The sequence below is a fragment of the Phyllostomus hastatus genome, unplaced genomic scaffold, assembly GCF_019186645.2.
Source record: "Phyllostomus hastatus isolate PE091 unplaced genomic scaffold, TTU_PhHast_1.1 phas_contig_349, whole genome shotgun sequence".
NCBI lineage: Eukaryota > Metazoa > Chordata > Mammalia > Chiroptera > Phyllostomidae > Phyllostomus > Phyllostomus hastatus.
Genome location: NW_025333861.1, coordinates 95,529 through 114,507, shown reverse-complemented (window position 1 = coordinate 114,507; position 18,979 = coordinate 95,529). Strand labels below are relative to the sequence as shown.

Here is an 18,979-nt window from a genome sequence, read left to right as displayed (position 1 = left end):
TGGGTCTCAGGCCAGGGCCCAGGCAGATTGCAACAAATTTGTGTTTCTGTGGCTCATGGATGCTTCCATCCCTCTCTCCCTCCCTTCCCCTCTCTAAGAAATAATAAATAAAGCTTCCATAGATTTGCACAAGTTGAAACCTTTTTGACAATTTTCTGGACCCTGTGTTAAATCCTATTTGATCATGGGGAAAAGAACTTTTGATGTGCTCCTGAATTAGTCATGCTAATATTCGTTGAGAAATGTTGCCCCTATATTCAACAAGAACATGGGCCTGTGGTTTTTTCTTGATCTGTTGGAGGTGCTGTGGATCCCAGGCTCTGATCAGTTAAGGTTGAAGCCGGGGAGGCAGAGAGGGAGCCTGGACCAGGGGGTGGCTGCTGGTGAAGCACTTGGAGCACCCAGGGTGGGGGTGGGGGGCTGAGAGCGGGTTCTGCCCCCTGTGCATCTGTTGGTAGCCCACACCTCCTGGCAGCGCGCTAACTTGTAGTCTGAGCCAGAGGTAAGGCAGGCACGGGGCGCGCTCACCTGTGTGCCTTTGCAGGGGGAGGGAGGTAGGGATGTTTGCAGGGTGAGTCATCCTGGGAAGGGAAAGCGGTGGCTCTTGGTGGTGGTGGCTTTGGCAGTGCAGGCACAGGACTGGGACCAGGTTCAAGAAGACTGGGTCTAGGGGGACGGGGACCAGGAGTACAGCGCAGTTCCGTGCATCTGAGACTTCGAGGCCACCCAGGCAGGTCGGCCAGGTAGCTGAGGCCAGGAGTGGAGGTGCAGCCCCGGCTTCAGGCCCCGGACAGGCACCCTGGGCACAACCAGACCCTTGGCAGGCGCTTGCTCTGGGCCCGGTTAGCCGCAGTGAACCCTGTGCCTGCTGAGACAGTCCTGAGCACCTCTGGGGGATGTAATCGAAGCAGGTAACCACTGTGGACCATCCAAAAAGGTGCACAGTTGGGACTCAGGGAGGCTGATTGGGAATGAGGAAGATGGGAACACCAGAGAGAGAGTGGTGGGACGCTCTCACAACTTTCAAGGAGTATTTACACCTGGGAATTAGGCAAATGCCAAAAATCAGAGCTTTTGGGGGGAAAAAACTGTTTTCTTGCTGCTGCCTTACAAACACACCATCTGAGCGTGATTTCAAACACCAGTTGCTCTTTCAGACTCATGGCGTTTCTGGAGGAACCAGCACCAGGTACATTCGCTGATACACAGAGGAGTCGTTGAAGGGATCTTTTCTGAGGATCAAAGACAAGCACAGTCAGCGAATGTGGAGAATGAAAGTGAGAAAAATGTTTCACATAAAAGTGGACCAGAGATGGAGGGTGAGCCCAGGTGTGGATCTGAACCTGTGATGTGGGCTGAGCCCCAGGTCATGGGGTTAAGAACACAGGGGCCAGTCAAGTAAGGTAAGCAGTGCAGTGAGGTGAGACACCCACAGTGTAACTGTGGAGAAGCCTCTGCAGCAGTAGCCCCACCTCTCCCTGCACGGGAACCACGCCCACACCCTCCACATTCTCAGCGGACTCTTTTCCAGGGGCGCCCACAGTTTCCTCCAGAGCTTCTTTGGGTCATCCGACTCTTCTCCAGTCTCTACCTCGCTGACTGGTGGGTTTGTTATCCCCTGTGTTCAGCTGCTGGCTGCATTGTGGGGTCTTCTCCGACTGTGCCAAGCTTCAAACAGCAGCACCCCGAGGACCACAAGGATCAAACCAGATACACCCAATCGGATGAGATTCGCCACTGTGTAGTCCTGGGGTTGATCATCTAGGAATTGTGGGTAAAGAGGTCACAGAAGTCAGGACAGACTCAGATCACCTCAGTCCCCATGCATGTCCACCAGGACACCTGTATCTCATGGACCTGATTTGATGTTCTGAGCAAAGCCCCATAATAGAGAATTTCACCTACTCTCTGCTCTTGGAATCTGAATTGTTTTCCCATCATCCCAGAGGATCAGCTGCTCCAGAGGAAAAGGAAACCAATAGGATATGAGAGAACATGCTTAGGATGGCTTAGATTATCTCTTTGAAATGTTTAATTTCACACTAAAGAGGGTCTCTCACACTAGTAGTACCCAACTGAATTCCCGAGATAAGGATCTTTGGTGTCTAGTCTTGCATTGCTTTGGAAAGCCAAGATGACCACAGGGGACTTCAATTTCTTCTGAATGTCAGGATGCGAAGGAGTGACGGCTGGATCTACCTTTGCATTGCTCCACCTCAGCCAGCTCTTTCGGTCTCTGACTTGGGAACATAATTTCCATGTCTCATTCCTTCTATTAGGTTTTCTTTTTTAAACAATAGAATATTGACTATGTACAACACAGGCATTTTTAGTATTGAGAATTATCAAAATTAACATAGCTTCTAAGTGTTTGTTCACTTTGTAACCTAATTGGAAGATTGGTAAGAAAGTAGTAAAAAGATAAAGGGAAAAATAAAACCTTTACATGAACACATGCATGAAAATACAGATTTGTATAGAGATGACAGACAGGCTCTGTTGATGTGACAAATCAAATCATAGGTAGTACAGGGAACTCTGGGAGGGGGAAGGGGCACTTCCAGGAGTTCTGATGGGAGGTGTTTTGGAGGATGACTTGACCCAACTGACCACCTGGTGCCATGGAACCAACAGAAATCCTGCCTTCCTCCCACACCCATGTAATGACAGTGGCCCCCCATGGAGACAGGACAAGCTCAGAGAGGACTCATGTTCTTTCTCCCACAGGGATTCACTGGCATCAAAGTTCTAAACTGACACCTTTTTCAAATTTTGGATTGGATTCTGCTTTGATAGATGGGTGATCCAAATCCCAGGAACAGGTGGGAGTTTGTTACTGGGACTCACTTCAAGCGGACTGAACCATCTCCACTTCAGTTTAGAAAGTCAGTGGATCTCCACTCCACCTGACCCATAAATGAGAGTCCCTCTTCATTATATCCCCATGGGGGCCTGATTCCACAGATACCAGAAAATCAGGGTCCTGCAATCAGCATCAAGATAGAGGGAGGTGTGGCTCCTGCTCTTTTCTCCCCATCTGAGCTGGGCATCTTCCCCTTCATGTATTTCCTCCCTGATTACCACATGGGACCCAGTGACTGCCTTGTTACATGAGAGATGAGGCCCCTTCCTTATGTCTCCAACTTTATCCCCAGGACTTTAGGAAACAAGGCCTTCTGGATGTATTTGATGTGTTGAAGTATAAAGTGAGAAATGGCAGAAGCCTGGTGGAGTCTGCCTGGTGTGTCTCCTCTAGACTAAGGGGACTCTGCTACCCAAAAGACATAAAGTTTGCCCATGTGGACGAGGGTCTGCAGACCCCAGTTGCTGCATGACACAGGAACCAGGGAAGGCTGTGGGTGTGCCTGTCTCTTCATGTCTCCTACAGTTCAACAGATGTCTCCCAAATGTTGTCCCTTCACACACTTCAGTCTCCTCCCTGCACACACCAGCAATGGATGAACCCTCAGGTGGGGAGAATCATGGAGAGGGTGGGGGACTCCCCATCTTCTCCATCTCTTTATGGGGTGGGATTCCCCCTATTGATGACCTCACTGTTTCACCCTCCTTCCCATCCCAGCCCTGAGTGGTCCTGAAACAGAGTCTGCTCCCTCAATGGACATGTGGTAGGAGTTCCTCACCTGAGACCAGGAGCTCCAGGGGGTCACTGGGCTGTGACAACTGGAAGGGGGGGGAGCTGTGTGAGGTGTAGCACCTGTAGGTCCCATTGTGGCCCCAGGTCACAGGGCTGATGGTGAAGTTGGCCTGAGAGGGAGCAGCTGTGTCCTGCAGATGAAGCTGCTGGGGAGGATCCAGGGACCTCTCCCTGTGCAGGTGGAAGGTGTCAGCCCTGACCTCAGATCCACACTGCAGGGTCACGCTTGCTCCCCAGGACACTGAGGGCCCAGGCTGGGCTGAGAGGGAGGGTTTCTTGTACATTCCTGGGGAGAGGGGAAGTGTAATGTGCACAGGGTCACCTCTCCCTCCATAACCTTGGTTATGAGCTTAGAGAGAGTGTCCATCCACTTCCAAAGGGATTCTGTTACCCCTCTCAGCTTCTCTCAGTGCCTCCGAGTGGGCATCTTTCTTCTCCATGCCCCCCACTCCCCTTTTGTCACTCCTTCCCCTAAATCTCAGTCCTCTCTGCCTGTGCTCCAGGATCCTCTTATGGAACTGATAACCACCAAGATGACCCTGGGCCAGAGCCTTGAGCAGGCAGTCAGGACAGGGGGTAGGGCAGGGCTCCTCACCTGCAATCAGGATGTCCAGGGGGGTACTGGGGGTTGACCACACATGGGAGAGGTTGTGTCCACTGTAGCACCTGTACCGGCCCCCGTGGTTGAAGTTCACAGGGCCCAGGGGGAAGTTGGGACTGTGCTGTCCATGGAGACTCTGGGGGTGGGGGTTGGGTCCCTCATCCTTGGTCAGAGCAAATCTGTCAGAGCCAGGCTCCGAGTGACACTGGAGGGTCAGATTGTCTCCAGGCAGCATCAGGGGCCCCAGCTGGGCTGAGAGGGAGGGTTCCCTGTACACACCTGGGGAGAAGGGTCCTTGTCAGCCAGAGGACACACACACCCACCCCACACTGGGGCTGTAGTGAAAGCTCTCACTTGTCCCTCCTTAAGTCTTCTGACTGTGGTTCTGTCCCCAGTAAACCTGAGTTACTGATTCCCACAACCCCCAGGGCTTTACTAGACACAAGGTTAGATCAGATATTTGGAGGCACAGGTAAGAAGTGAAGACAAGTGTGGGTCACCTCACCTGTGACCTCGAGGTGCAGAGGGACGCTGGGCTGTGACCACACATTGGGGTTGGAGCTGGAGGAACCATAGCATCTGTAGGTTCCCCCATGGGTGGAGCCCACAGGGCCCACAGAGAAGACAGCCTGCCACCTCCTAGCATAGGGATTCCACTCCAATTTCCTTTGTTGGGCTGGCTCAGGCCCTTCCTCCTTCAGCAGGTGGACAGTGTCCAGTGTGGACTGTGAGCTGCATAAGAGGGACACATTCTCTCCTGAGTTTACCACTGGGCCTGGCTGGGCTGAAAAGAAGGGTGCTCTGTACACTCCTATGGAGAAGGAAGGTCTGAGTTAAAGGGGGCCATCACTCCACCTTCCCCAGGTGTGAAGGGGTAAGGTCCATTGTGAGGGGTAAGGTCCTTCTAAGCCACATTCTGTTCCCTTCATCCTCTGAGGAGGAGCCCACAGTTGCAAGAATACCCGGGTTTGTACTTACCTGTCACGACCAGGAGCAGGGGCTCACTCCTCTCAGACACCATATCCCCAGTGCTGTATGCACACTGGTACAGCCCTGCATTCTGTGATCTCATGGACTGAATGGAGAACCCGGTCTTGTTGTTGGAGGTCTCTAGGATGCTTGTCATCCAGGGCTCAAAGCCCCTGTCTTTATACAGAATGTAGCCATCCACCTTCAGAGACCCCTGACACCAGATGGTCACAGGGATCCCCTTGCTGATAATGGGGCCTGGGTCAGCCCAGATAGAGGGTTTGGGGGGAACTCCTGGAAAGCAATCAGAACTAAAATGTCAGGGGGTATTCTTTTCCCTTCAGTGTGCCCACCTTCACTCCAAAAGCCCTCCCACACTGGTCATCATCAGCCCAGATGTACTGTGGGTTCACAGCTGTCCAGGGGCATCATTGTCCTGATGTAGGAAGTCTGGGGGAGGACTCACCTGCCTGGATGTGGTCCCAGAGGCCCCAACACAGACCTGGAGGAGAGTCCCTTTGAGATTATCCTTCATCCCACACAAAGAAGCTCCTGGCCTGGTCTGGGCCCTAAGAGCTGGGGTCAGATGTGGGGCTCAGCCTCCTCATCTCCACCCAGAAGCCCTGTCCCCAGTGAGACTTCTCATCCTACAGTCTGTTGTGACCAGGACCTGGGAAATAATGAGATTTCATCCCTCATCTTTTCCCCAAAGCTCACCGAGACAGAGAAAGACAGTGAGGGTCGGGGTCGTGGTGCTTCCTGCCATGGTCACCAGTGTTCAGACAATGTATAAAATCACTGTAACACAGAGTAATGATTGGTATGTTACATGGTTTCAGCTCTGTGTGGCAGGTTATGGATACCTCATCAGTGGCCTGGCAGGAAGGGAAGTAGCTCCTCCCTGAAAGATGGGCCAGAGGAGACAGCAATCTCTGGAGATTTCAGCCTAATATGAGTCTTAGCAGACCCCACAGGCTTTGCATCCACCTTATGTTACACCCAAATCCAGAGGGGTGACACCTGTGCCAGAACATGAGGGTAGAGGATGCCTGGTAGGACTCAGGAGCAGCCCAGTTTGTGTTCCAATTCTGATTCTGCCTTTTCTTGAACTTTGTGTCTTTGGATAAGTCACTTCCCTCTTCTGAGACTCTGTAAGAGCCATTTCTCTTCCTCTTTCACACTGGCCAGACCATTAGGCAGCATGTGGTGAGCAGTCACCCTGTGCAGTCCTGGTGCCAGGCCCTGGAGAGTCACTGCTGAAGCTGCTGGACTCTGTCCTTGGACTCACAGGGCTCAGAGGAATGAAGATAGACAGGCAGGTATGTGGACGGCAGACAGATCAGTTACAGTCTGGTGAGACTGTCCATGTTGGGAGCAAGAACAAGGCAGTGAGGGTCAATAACAGGGGGACATCATGCAACCTGTGTCCTGGCTGTGAGGGCATCCTTCTCAGGGATTGGCTGACCCAAGGCATGAGCAGGGATTAGTCCACAGACCTTGGGCTGAGGGGTGTCCTTGACCAGAAAGAGCTTGGGCTGTTCTCAGAAGGGGCCGCAGTCAGATGAAAGCTGTGTCCTGGGCACACAGGATCTGGAGCACCATGTGGATAGTTTGGATTGTATCTTGGAGTCAGTGGGAAAAATGTTAAGCAACGTGGGTGTGAACAGATTTATTTTAAAAAGGCTACACATATATGAAAATGTCATGCCAGCAGGCTCTATTGATGATGGACTCTATCAGTCATAAAACTCCAATATTCAGGGTTTCTGGCCAAAATGGGGGCATAGGTAAACACACTGTGCCTCTTTGCACAACCAAGATAGGGATAACAACAATTTAGCAACAGAATAACAAGCAGAACTGACAGAAAATTGAACTGTATGGAAGTCAGACAACCAAGGAGTTAAAATAAGCACGTTCGTCCAGACCAGTAGGAGGGGCACAGTTGGGAAGCCCGGTTGAGAGGGGTGGAGGCACAAAGAGGGATAAGACCAGGCATATAAGGCATCCAGGGCTACCAAGACCACAGTGGGCAGACCCTGGGAGTGCAGGTGGTGGTTGGCAGACCCTGGGCCTAGAGTGACAACCAGCAGACCCAGCAAAGCAGCGATTGTGAAACAAGGTACTGAGCCTTACCCAGGGTCTCAGCACCGGGAAACAGAGCCTCTGGTCACTGACTGAAAACAGCTGTTGGGATTGAGGCAAAGGGAGAGACTCCAAGGTTCACAGGAGCATTTTTCAGAGAGACTCATGGGGTCCTAGAATGTACACCAGCACCCACCCCGCCCCCCAGGAGGAATTAGCACCAGAAAGTCCCAGTTTGCTTGGGGGAAGTGGCGGAAGGGACTGAAGTCTGACAGAGATTGGAGCAAGCGCCCTTGTTCCCTCTTTGACCCCGCCCCCATATGTAGCGCCAGAACCCACCAACTGGGTTGCCCCACCCTCATGAACCCTTAAGGCTCTGCCCCTCATACATAATGGGCATGACAAGACAAAAAAAAAATGGCCCAAAAGAAAGAACAGATCAAAGCTCCACAGCAAATAAAACTAAATTATGAAGAGATAACCAACCTATCAGATGAACTATTCAATGCACTGGTGATCAGGATGCTCACAGAATTGGTTGAATTTGGTAGCAAATTACATGAAAAAATGAAGGCTACACTAAGTGATATGACAGAAAATGCACAGGAAACCAATAGTCATGGGAAGAAAACTGGGACTCAAATCAATGAAGTGGACCAGAAGGAAGAAAGAAACAACTAAACAGAAAAGAAGGAAGAAAGAAGAATTCAAAAAAATAAGGAGCGGCTTAGGAAGCTCCCGGACATCTTTAAACATTCCAACATCCAAATTATAGGGGTACTGGAAGGGGAAGAGGAAGAGCAGAAAGTGGAAAAGTTATTTGAACAAGTAATAAAGTAGAACTCCCCCAATCTGGCAAAGGAAATAGACTTCCAGGAAGTCCAGGAAGCTTAGAGAGTTTCAAAGAAGTTGGACCCAAAGAGGAACACACCAAGGCACATCATAATTACATTAGCCAAGGTAAAAATGAAGGAGAGAATCCTAGAAGCAGCAGGAGACAAGGAAACAGTAATCTACGAAGGAGTTCCCATCAGGCTGTCAGCTGATTTCTCAAAAGAGAACTTGCAGGCAAGAAGGGGCTGGAAAGAACTATTCCAAGTCATGAAAGGCAAGGACCTACATCCAAGATTGCTCTATCTAGCCAAGCTTTCATTTAGAATGGAAGGGCAGATAAAGTGCTTCACAGATAAGGTCAAGTTCATCATCATCAAGAAGTTCATCATTATCAAGCCCTGAATTTATGAAATGTTAAAGGGACTTATCTAAGAAAAAGAAGGTAAAAAACATGTATAGTAAAATGACAGCAAACCCACAATTATTAACAACCACACTTAAAACAAAAACAAAAACAAACTAAACAAACAACTAGAACAGGAACAGAACCACAGAAATGTAGATCACATGGAGGGTTAGCAACAGGGAAGTGGAAGGGGGAGAGTGGGGGAAGGTATGGAGAATAAGTAGCATAGATGGTAGGTAGAAAATAGATGGGGAGAGGGCAAGAATAGTATGGGAAATGTAGAAGCCAAAGAACTTATGACACGTGGACATGAACTAAAGGGGGAAATGTGGGTGGGAGAGGGTGTGCAGGGTGGAGAGGAATAAAAGGGGGGTAATGGGACAACTGTAATAGCATAATCAATAAAATATATTTTTAAAAATCCTCCAACATTCACCTGGCCCATGGATGGTGTGTCCATCAGTACTTTAAGTTGTTCACAAAAACCTGTAATGCAAACAGCACTTACAGTTAACTGGGATGAGACAGGATGGCTCTCTGTCCTGTCTAGATCTTGCTAAGCAGGTGGTTCTGTTGAGAGTGGCTGAGGGAACAGCAGAGGAAAACACAGGATTTTGAAATAGTTCAGTTTGTGAGTGTGGTTTGGGGTGGAGGGGAATGTGGTTAATGGCGTCGATTTGTTTGTGGACGCTGAATCATGTTTTCTGGGGCTGGTGAGTTTAGCTCCAGCCTGACCATTCACAGCCTTGAATGTCAGATAGTGTAAGGTGGATCTGTTCTGAGGGTCGGAACTGATGGAGGGGGTGAAGCAGGCAAGCTCAGAGCTGTTTGGTTATAGGAACAGTCCACAGGAGGTGGAGACAGGAGTGAAGTGGAGGAAGGCATGGGGCTTGCATTGGAGGTGCAGGAAGGAGGCTGATGTGATGACAAGACAATTGAGTCTAGTGATGGATTGTGGACATTGCTTAGAGGGGCTCAGTGGGGCATAATGGGGTGGAGTGGATGACTGGCTGGGAGGTCAAAGAGTAAGAAAGGAAGGCTTTTCTACCCTCTTCTTGGTGCCTTGAGGGTCCAGTGGGGCTCTCACTGGGAGGACCACCTCAGGTGAGAGGGTAGCATGAGGAGGTTCTGAGGGAACTGGTCACTGTTTCTCAGGAGAAAGTGTGGCCCTAATGGGACCCTGGATTTTCTTTCCCCAAACAGTTCCCTTCACTCACTTCCTCTTTGTACCAGTCAGCACCAGCCTCACCCTCATTGCCCTGCTTCAAACCTCTGGGTCAGTTCTGCCTCCTCAGGGCCCCTCCTCCCTTAAGCAGAGCTCTTCCTCTTACACTGGGAACTCCCTCTCCAGCATCAGGTAAGAGTCCCTGTGGAGGGCAGCCAGGCTTGTAAATGAAAAGGGACAGACTCAGAGATCGGTGAGGCGGTTTATGTTCCTGAACTAGGAGCAAAATGAGAATGATATCAATGAATAAACATGATATTGGAAGAAACAGATAGCTGACTATGTCATAAATTTATTGAAGGCCATACATTTACCTGCCCAAGGAACTCAGCTATGAATCTTTGAAAACCAAGCCCACACACATCATGAACCTCATCAAAGTAGTCAAGGAAAATCTAATCCACCCAGACAGAAATGGCATGTCGCACATGGATGAACCATGGTGGGCTGACTACAGATTTCCCATCAGAAACCATCACAGCCAGAAGAGTTTAAAGTCCTGAGAGGTGAGAGAAGTTCATCTGGAATTCTTCTGGATATATTCTTCAGGAAAGGAAGTGAAATAAAGGAACAGTGACCATAAGACCTGATTAGAAGAGAGAAGTTCTTGAGGCAGACAGGAGATAATGGTAAAGAGATTATTGGAAATTCAAGAGTTAAGGAAGAACAAACATGTCTAAGTAAATATTTATGTAAATGTAATAGCATATTTTCTCCTCTTTTAAACCACGGGCATGGCTGTTAAAAGCAGAAATGGGCACATCATCTGGTGGGGTGTGTGATGTGTGGATGGACTACAGATTCCAAGAGCAGCATGAAGCAGTGGGCATAAAGGGAACTGCACAGTTGTGATGCTACTGCATTGACTTTGCAGAGGTTAAATATTACTTTCATTGTGTAGAATCTGTGAAATTAGGTTGTATATTATACTTATAACTGTCAATGATAAAGCAATGTACAGAGACTTACAGTTAGAATTCCAGTGGATAAATTAGAATGGTGGATTAGAATTTATCCAGTGGATAAATTAAAACTAAAAACAGCATCCCAAAACACAGAGAGCAGTAAAAGGAAACCTGAAGAGGAAAGAGCAGATGTGACATGCAGGTGCAAACAATAAAATGGGAAACCTGAAACAACCTACATTACATTAAGTGTAAATGGTGAAAGCACAAGGAAATGGCACATTTTAGGAGTGCATTAAATACTGGATTTCTTTACTCTAGTATATGTTAGTTAGTGCATAGGTTTATTTCTTTTAAAATTATATTGTATTGATTATGCTATTACAGTTGTCTCATTTTATGCCCTTTATTTCCCTCCACCTTGCACACCGCCTCCCACCAGTATTCCCATCCTTTAGTTCATGTTCATGGTTCATACTTATCAGTTCCTTGGCTTCTACATTTCCCATACTGTTTTTAACCTTCCCCTGTTCTACCTACCATTTATGCTACTTATTCTCTGTACCTTTTCCCTCTCTCCCTCTTCCACTCGCCCACTGATAAAGCTCAAAGTAATCTCCATTTCTGTGATTCTGTTCCTGTACTAGTTATTTGCTTATTTTTTCTTTTTTTTAGGTTTGGTTCTTAATTGTTTTGAGTTTGTTGTCACTTTACTGTTCATAGTTTTGATCTTTTTCCTAGGTAAATCCCTTTAACATTTTATATAAGAAGGGCTGGGTGATGATGAACTCTTTTAACTTGATCTTATCTGAGAAGCACTTTATCTGCCCTTCCATTCTAAATGAAAGCTTTGCTGGATAGAGTAATCTTGCATGTAGGTCCTTGCCTTTCATGACTTGGAATACTTCTTTCCAGTCCCTTTTTGCCTGCAAAGTTTCTTTTGAGAATCAGCTCATAGTCTAATGGGATCCTTTGTAGGTGATTGTCTCCTTTTCTCTTGCTGTTTTTAAGATTCTCTTTTTATCTTTAATCTTGGCTAAAGTAATTATGATGTGTATAAGTGGGTTTCTCCTTTGGGACTCTGTGAGCTTCCTGGACTTCCTGGAAGTCTATTTCCTTTGCCAGATTGGGGAAGTTCTGCTTCATTATTTGTTCAAATAACTTTTCAATTTCTTGCTCTTCTTCTTCTCCTTCTGGCATCCCTATGATTCAGATGTTGGAACACTTAAAGATGTCCTGGAGGTTCCTAAGTCTGTCCCCCTTTTTTTGAATTCTTTTTTCTTCATTCTTTTCTGGTTGAATGTTTTTTTCTTCCTTGTGCTCCAAACCATTGATTTGAGTCCTGGTTTCCTTCTCATCAGTGTTGGTTCCCTGTACATTTTCCTTTATTTCACTTTTCATGCTCTTCATTTATTCCTCTACTTTGTAACCATATTAAACCAATTCTGTGAGCATCCTGATGACCAGTGTTTTGAGCTATATATTTGATAGGTTGGCTATCTCTTCATTGCTTAGTTGTGTGTTTTTTTTTTATTTTTATCTTTGATTTGTTCTTTTATTTTGGCCATTTCATTTGTCTGGTCAGGCCTGTAAGGTATTAAAGGAGGAGACTTAGGTGTTTCTGGGGTGGTGCAACCCACATCTCTGTGTTGTGACACTGTGTTGCAGGAGGGGTCTGAGAGGGAGCAGTGCCATTTGCTTTGCCCTCTGCTGGTTTTCAGTCACTTCCTGTGCTACGCACAATCAAATTGGGCTCTTCTGTTGCTGATTCCTGGGTGGGTGGCTTTGTTTATGTTCTAGGACCCTTGGTGTTTCTCCAGTGAATTCTCCTGTGAGGCTCAGAGTTTCTCCAGCTTCTGCTTCACTACCCACAGGTGTTTTCAGGCAGATGCTTTGAGGCTTTATTTCCCTGTACTGGAATCCTGGGTTTCTTTCTCTGTCTCCCTCCTCCATTTTTCCTCTCACTTTATCTGCCCACAAATGTGGTAACATTAGGTCATAAGCTGCTGCCTTGCTGTGAGTCTGCTCCACCAGGCTGCCTGTATCCGCCCCATCCCACAGGTCTGGATGAATGTTTCTCTTTAACTCCTTGGTTGTTGGACTTCCATACAGTTTGATTTTCTGTTGGTGCTGTTTTTTTTTGTTTTTATTTTTAAATTTATTGTTGTCCTTGTTTTGATTGTGTGAGGAGCAACAGTGTGTCTACCTACCCCTCAATCTTGGATGGAAGTTGTGAGTTTATTTCTGAAGTTTTGATTCTGTTCCATTGGCCTGTATGTCTTTTGTTGCAATTACCACTCTGTTTTAATTATTACAGATCTATAGCATAATTTGATACCAGGCAGTGTGATTCCTTTCACTCTATTCTTCTTTTTCAAAGTCCCTTTGGCTATTGGAGGTCTTGAGTGGTTCTGTATGAATTTTAGTATTGCCTTTTGTATTTCTGTGAAAAGCACATTTGAAATTTTGATAGGGCTTGCACTAAATTTGTAGTTTGGGTAGTATACACATTTTTTAAAAAAATATTTAATCATTGTTCAAGTACAATTTTCTCCCTTTTACTCCCATTCCAGTCCACCCACCCATCTCTCCCACTTCCCTCCAATTACCACCCTCCCCCTAGTTTTTGTCCATGTGTCATTTAAATTTGTTCCTGTAACCCTTCCCATTCTCCCCTGAAATTCCCTCTTCTCTCCCCTCTGGTCACTGTCAGCCTGTCCTCTATTTCAGTGTCTTTGACTATATTTTGTTTGTTTCTTTGTTTTGTGGTTGAGGTTCCTGTTAAAGGTGAGATCATATGATATTTGTCTTTCACTGCATGGCTTTTTTCGCTTAGCATAATGCTTTCCAGCTCCATCCAAGCTGTTGCACAGGGTAGGAGCTCCTTCTTTCTTTCTGCTGCATAGAAGTCCACTGTGTAAATGACCCATAGTTTTTTGATCCATTCATTTACTGATGGGCAGCTAGGTTGATTCCAACACTTAGCTATTGTAAATTGTGCTGCTATGAAATTGGGATGCATAGGTTCTTTTGTATTGGTGTTTTAGGGTTCTTAGTATATAGTCCCAGCAGTGGAATTGCTGGGTCAAAAGGCAGATCCATTTTTAGTTTTCTGAGGAAATTCCATACTGTTTTCCATAGAAGTTGTACCAGTCTGCAATCCCACCAACAGTGCACTAGGGTCCCTTTTCTCCACCACCTCTCTAACACTTGTTGTTTGTTGCTTTGTTTATGATGGCCATTCTGACTGGTATGAAGTGGTACCTCACTGTGGTTTTAATTTGCATCTCTCTGATAACTAGTGATATTGAACATCTTTTCATGTGTTTCTGGATCCTCTGTATGTCCTCCTTGGAAAAGTGTCTGTTCAAGTCCTTTGCCCATTTTTTAATTGGGTTGCTTGTCTTCTTAGAGTGGAGTCATGTAAGTTCTTTATATATTTTGGAGATTAAACCCTTGTCTGAGGTATCATTGGCAAGTATGTTTTCCCATACAGTGGGTCTCTTTTTAGTTTAATACTGTTTTCTTTAGCTGTGCAGAAGGTTTTTATTTTGATGAGATCCCATTTGTTTTTTTCTTTCCTTTATGTCCATTGCTCTAGGGGACATGTCTGTAAAGAGTTTCTGCATGAAATATCTGAGATTTCCCTACCTACCTTCTCCTCTAGGACACCAATGGTGTCACAGTATATATTTAAGTCTTTTATCCACCTTGAATTTATTTTTGTTCACGGTGTAAGTTGGTGCCCTAGTTTCATTTTTTTTTTTTTTGCATGTAGCTGTCCAGTTCTCCCAACAGCATTTGTTGAAGAGGCTATTTTTACTCCATTTCATGTTGCTGCCTCCTTTGTCAAATATTCATTGACCATAGAGACCTGGGTTTATTTCTGGGCTCTCTGTTCTGTTCCTTTGGTCCATGTGCCTGTTTTTATGCCAGTATTAGGCTGTTTTGAATGCAGTGGCCTTGTAGTATAGTTTAGAATCAGGTATTGTGATCCCTCCTACTTTACTCTTCTTTCTCAAAATTGCAGCAGCTATTCCAGGTCATTTATGGTTCCATATACATTTTTGAAATGTTTGTTCTATGTCTGTGAAATAAACCATTGATACTTCAATAGGTATTGAATTGAATGTGTAAATTGCTTTTGGTAGTATGGACATTTTGATGACATTAATTCTTCCAATTCATGAACATGGTGTATGTTTCCATTTGTTTATGTCTTCCTTGATTTCTTTCCTCAGTGTTATGTAGTTTTCTGAATATAGGTCTTTTACTTCTTTGGTTAGGTTTATTCCTAGGTATTTTTTTTTCTTTTTCCATTTCAAATGGGATTTTTTTCTTGATTTCTGCTTCTGCTGTTTCATTGTTGGTGTACAGAAATGCCTTTGATTTCTGGATATTGACTTTGTATCCTGCTGTTTAGTCAGATTCATTTATTAGGTCAATCAGCTTTTTGCCCAAGTCTATAGGATTTTCTACGTACACTATCATGTCATCTGCAAACAGTGACAGTTTTGTTTCCTCCTTTCCAATTTGGATGCCTTTTATTTCTTTTTCTTGTCTAATCGCTGTGGCTAAAACTTCCAATACTATATTGAATAGAAGTGAAAATGGACAGCCTTGTCTTGTTCCTGATCTGGTGGAAAAGATTTTAATTTTTGCCCATTCAGTATGATGTTGGCTGTAGGTCTCTCACATATGGCCTGTATTATGTTGTGGAATGCTCCCTCTTTTCCCACTTTGCAGAGTGTTTTTTATCATAAATGGGTACTGTACCTTATCAAATTCCTTTTCTGCATCTATTGATATGATCATGTGGTTTTTGTCTTTGCTTTTGTTTATGTAATGTGTTACATTTACTGATTTCTGAATATCGAACCATTCTTGCATCCCTGAAATGAATCCCATTTGGTCATGGTGTATGATCCTTTCAATATATTGTTTGACTCGGTTTGCCAGTATTTTATTGAGCATTTTAGCGTCGATGTTCATCAGCGATATTGACCTAAAGTTTTCTTTCTTTGCTGTATCTTTCTCTGGTTTTGAAATTAGAATGATGTTCACCTCATAAAAAGAGTTTGGGAGTCTTCCATCTTTTTGGATTTTTTGGAATAGTCTGTGAAGGATAGGGGTTAGCTCTTCCTTAAATGCTTTGTAGAATTCTCCTGTGAAACCATTTGGTCCAGGGCTTTTGTGTGTCGGGAGTTTTTTTATTACTCCTTCAATTTCTTTTGCTGTTCAGGCTTTCTGCTTCTTTTTCATTGAGTTTTTTATAATTTTATTGAAATTGTTGTTGCGGTACAATTTTCTGTCTTTTACTCCCATCCCAACCCACCCACCCAACCGTCCCCTCCTCCCTCCCATTTCCACCTGCCCCTAGTTTTTATCTATGTGTCCTTATACTCATTCCTGTAAACCCTTCTTTTTCCCTTGAAATTCCCCTGAAATTCCCTCTCCTCTCCCCTCTGAATTCTGTCAGTCTCTTCTTTATTTCAGTGTCTTTGGTTATATTTTGCTTGTTTCTTTGTTTTGTGGTTTAGGTTCCTGTCAAAGGTGAGATCATATGATATTTGCCTTTCACTGCATGGCTTATTTCACTTAGCATAATACTTTCCAATTGCATCCATACTGTTGCAAAGGGTAGGAGCTCCTTCTTTCTTTCTGCTGCATAGAATTCCATTGTGTAAATGTACCATAGTTTTTGGATCCATTCATTTACTGATGGGCATCTAGGTTGCTTCCAACACTTAGCTATTGTAAATTGTGCTGCTATGAAAATTGGGGTGCATAGGTTCTTTTGTATTGGTGTTTTAGGGTTCTTAGTATATAGTCCCAGCAGTGGAATTGCTGGGTCAAAAGGCAGGTCCATTTTTAGTTTTCTGAGGAAGTTCCATACTGTTTTCCATAGTGGTTGTATCACTTTTCATTGAGTTTTGGAAGATTATATTTTTCTAGAAATTTTTCCATTTCACCTAGGTTTTCAAGTTTCTTGGCATATAGTTCTTCATAGTAATTTCTTACAATCCTTTGTATTTCTGTGGTTTCAGTTGTAATCTCTGCTCTTTCATTTCTGATTGTGCTTATTTGGGTCTTCTCTCTTTTTTTCTTGATGAGTCTGCCTAAACGCTTGTCAGTTTTTTTGATCTTTTCAAAGAACCAGCTCCTGGATTCATTGATCCTTAAAATTATCCTTTTAGTCTCTGTGCCATTTAATTGTGCTCTGATCTTGGTTATTTCCTTCCTTCTACTTGCTCTGGGCTGTCTTTGTTGTTGTTCCTTGAGTTCTTGTAGATGTAGGGTTAGGTTGTTTGTTTGAAATATTTCTATCTTATATAGGTATGCCTGTACCGCTATGAACTTCCTTCTCAGGACTGGCTTCACTGTGTTCCATAAGTTTTGGGCTGTTGTGAGTTCATTTTCATTTATTTTCAGAAACCTTTTGATTTCTTCCCTAATTTCATTCTTGACCCATTCATTGTTTAATAGCATGCTTTTGAGTGTTTTGGTGTTTTTTTTTCCCCTTCGGGTTGGTTTCTTGTTTCAGTCCCTTATGATCCGAGAAAATCTTTGGCATGATATCAATTTTCTTGACATTGTTGAGGCTTCTTTTGTGTTCTATCATATGGTCTATCTTTGAAAATGTTCTGTGCACATTTGAAAAGAATGTGTGTTTAAGCTTTTTTGGGATGGAGGGCTCTGTATATATCAGTGAAGTCCATTTCATCAAGGGTATTGTTCAATGCCACAATATCTTTGTTGATATTTTGTTTGGAAGATCTGTCCATTTTTGACAGTGGGGTGTTGAAATCCCCCACTATAATTGTGTTGCTTTCAATATTTTTTTTGAAGTCTTCTAAGATTTTTTTTCATTTATTTGGGTGCTCCTATGTGGGGTGCATATATATTTACAATATTTATATTTTCTTGGTGGATTCTTCTCTTAAGTATTATGAAGTGACCTTCTGGGTCTCTCTTTATGGCCCTTTTCTGGAAGTCTATTTTGTCTGATATGAGTATTGCTCCCCTGGCTTTTATTTCCTGTCCATTTACTTGAAAAATTTGTTTCCCACCCTTCACTTTCAGCCTGTGCAGGTCTTTTATCCTGAGGTGGGTCTCTTGTAGGCAGCATATGTGTGGGTCATGTTTTCTTATCCATTCAGCTATTCTATGTCTTTTGATTGTAGCATTTATCCAGTATACACATTTTAAGGAAGGAATTCTTGCTAACTCTAAATGCAGGACATATTTCCAATTATTTCTGCCTTTTCAATTTCTTTTACCAAAGTCTTAGAGTTTTCAACGTCCAGATCTTTCACCTCCCTGGTCATCGTCTGTGGTGTTTGATGTTATTGTAAATGGGAATAAATCTTTATTTCCTTTCCTGATGTTTTTTATATTTTGCATATAGAAATGTCACTGATTCCTGAATGGCCATTTTGTATGCTGCCACTTTTCTGAGTTTGTTTTTAAGTTTTTACCCTCTTTTGTGGAGTTTTTAGGGGTTTTTATTTAAAAGATTGTATCATCTGCACACAGTTTTATTTCTTTCTCTCCAGTTTGAATCCCTTTGTTTCTTGTCCTTGTCTGACGGCTATGCCTAGGACGGTTAGTATGAGTTGCACAGGAGTGGGGAGAGTGAGTTTCCTTGTCCTGTCTCTGATCTCAGCAGAAGAACTCTCAGCTTTTCAGTGTGGAGTGTGATGTCGACTGTGGGCTTCCACATGTGACCTTTGTTTTGCTGGGGTGTGTTCATTCCATCCCCAACTTGTGGACAATGTTTATTATGAAATGTTTGAATGAATGTTATACTTTGTGTAATGTCTTCTCTGCATATGTTCAAACAAGCATATGTTTTATATCATTTACTTTATTGTTGTGGTGAAAACTCCTATTGACTTTCACATGTTAAAGTATTTTTGAGAATTATCAGGACTCTTTTTTAACAATCCCATTTGTTCATGGTGTCCAAAACTTTAATGTGCTCTTGAATTCCTCGTGATAATATTCATTGAGATATTTGCATCTATGTTTTACAAGAATATTGGCCTTTTGTATTTTTCTTGTTCTATTCTTTGGTTGATGCCCTCTGTAGCATTTTGCATTTCATTGATGTAATTTTTTCACCGTGGAATGTATGGGTTTTATTTGAGGATTTCTATCTCTTTGTTGAGTTTGCTGTTTGGTCCATATAATGTTTTCCTGACTTTATTGAGCTGTCTTTTGTTTTTGCCTTGTAGTTCATGGAGTGTCTTTTTAATCACTTCTGGGTAAATTGCTATTCTGTGTGACTTTGGGTTCT

At 44.2% G+C, this 18,979-nt stretch overlaps 1 protein-coding gene across 1 annotated transcript; it reads right to left on the bottom strand.

Moving 5' to 3' along the window:
- Window positions 1-506: 506 nt before the first annotated feature.
- Window positions 507-9,127, bottom strand: LOC123820546 (leukocyte immunoglobulin-like receptor subfamily A member 6). The gene is made up of 9 exons (XM_045841309.1): window positions 9,059-9,127; window positions 5,943-6,023; window positions 5,692-5,727; window positions 5,235-5,519; window positions 4,762-5,067; window positions 4,251-4,535; window positions 3,642-3,941; window positions 1,592-1,761; window positions 507-1,232 (listed from the first exon to the last, which is right to left on the bottom strand). Exons 2-8 carry the CDS (start codon window positions 5,989-5,991, stop codon window positions 1,625-1,627), a joined length of 1,398 nt encoding a protein of 465 aa, XP_045697265.1. The 5' UTR covers window positions 5,992-6,023; window positions 9,059-9,127; the 3' UTR covers window positions 507-1,232; window positions 1,592-1,624.
- Window positions 9,128-18,979: the final 9,852 nt, after the last annotated feature.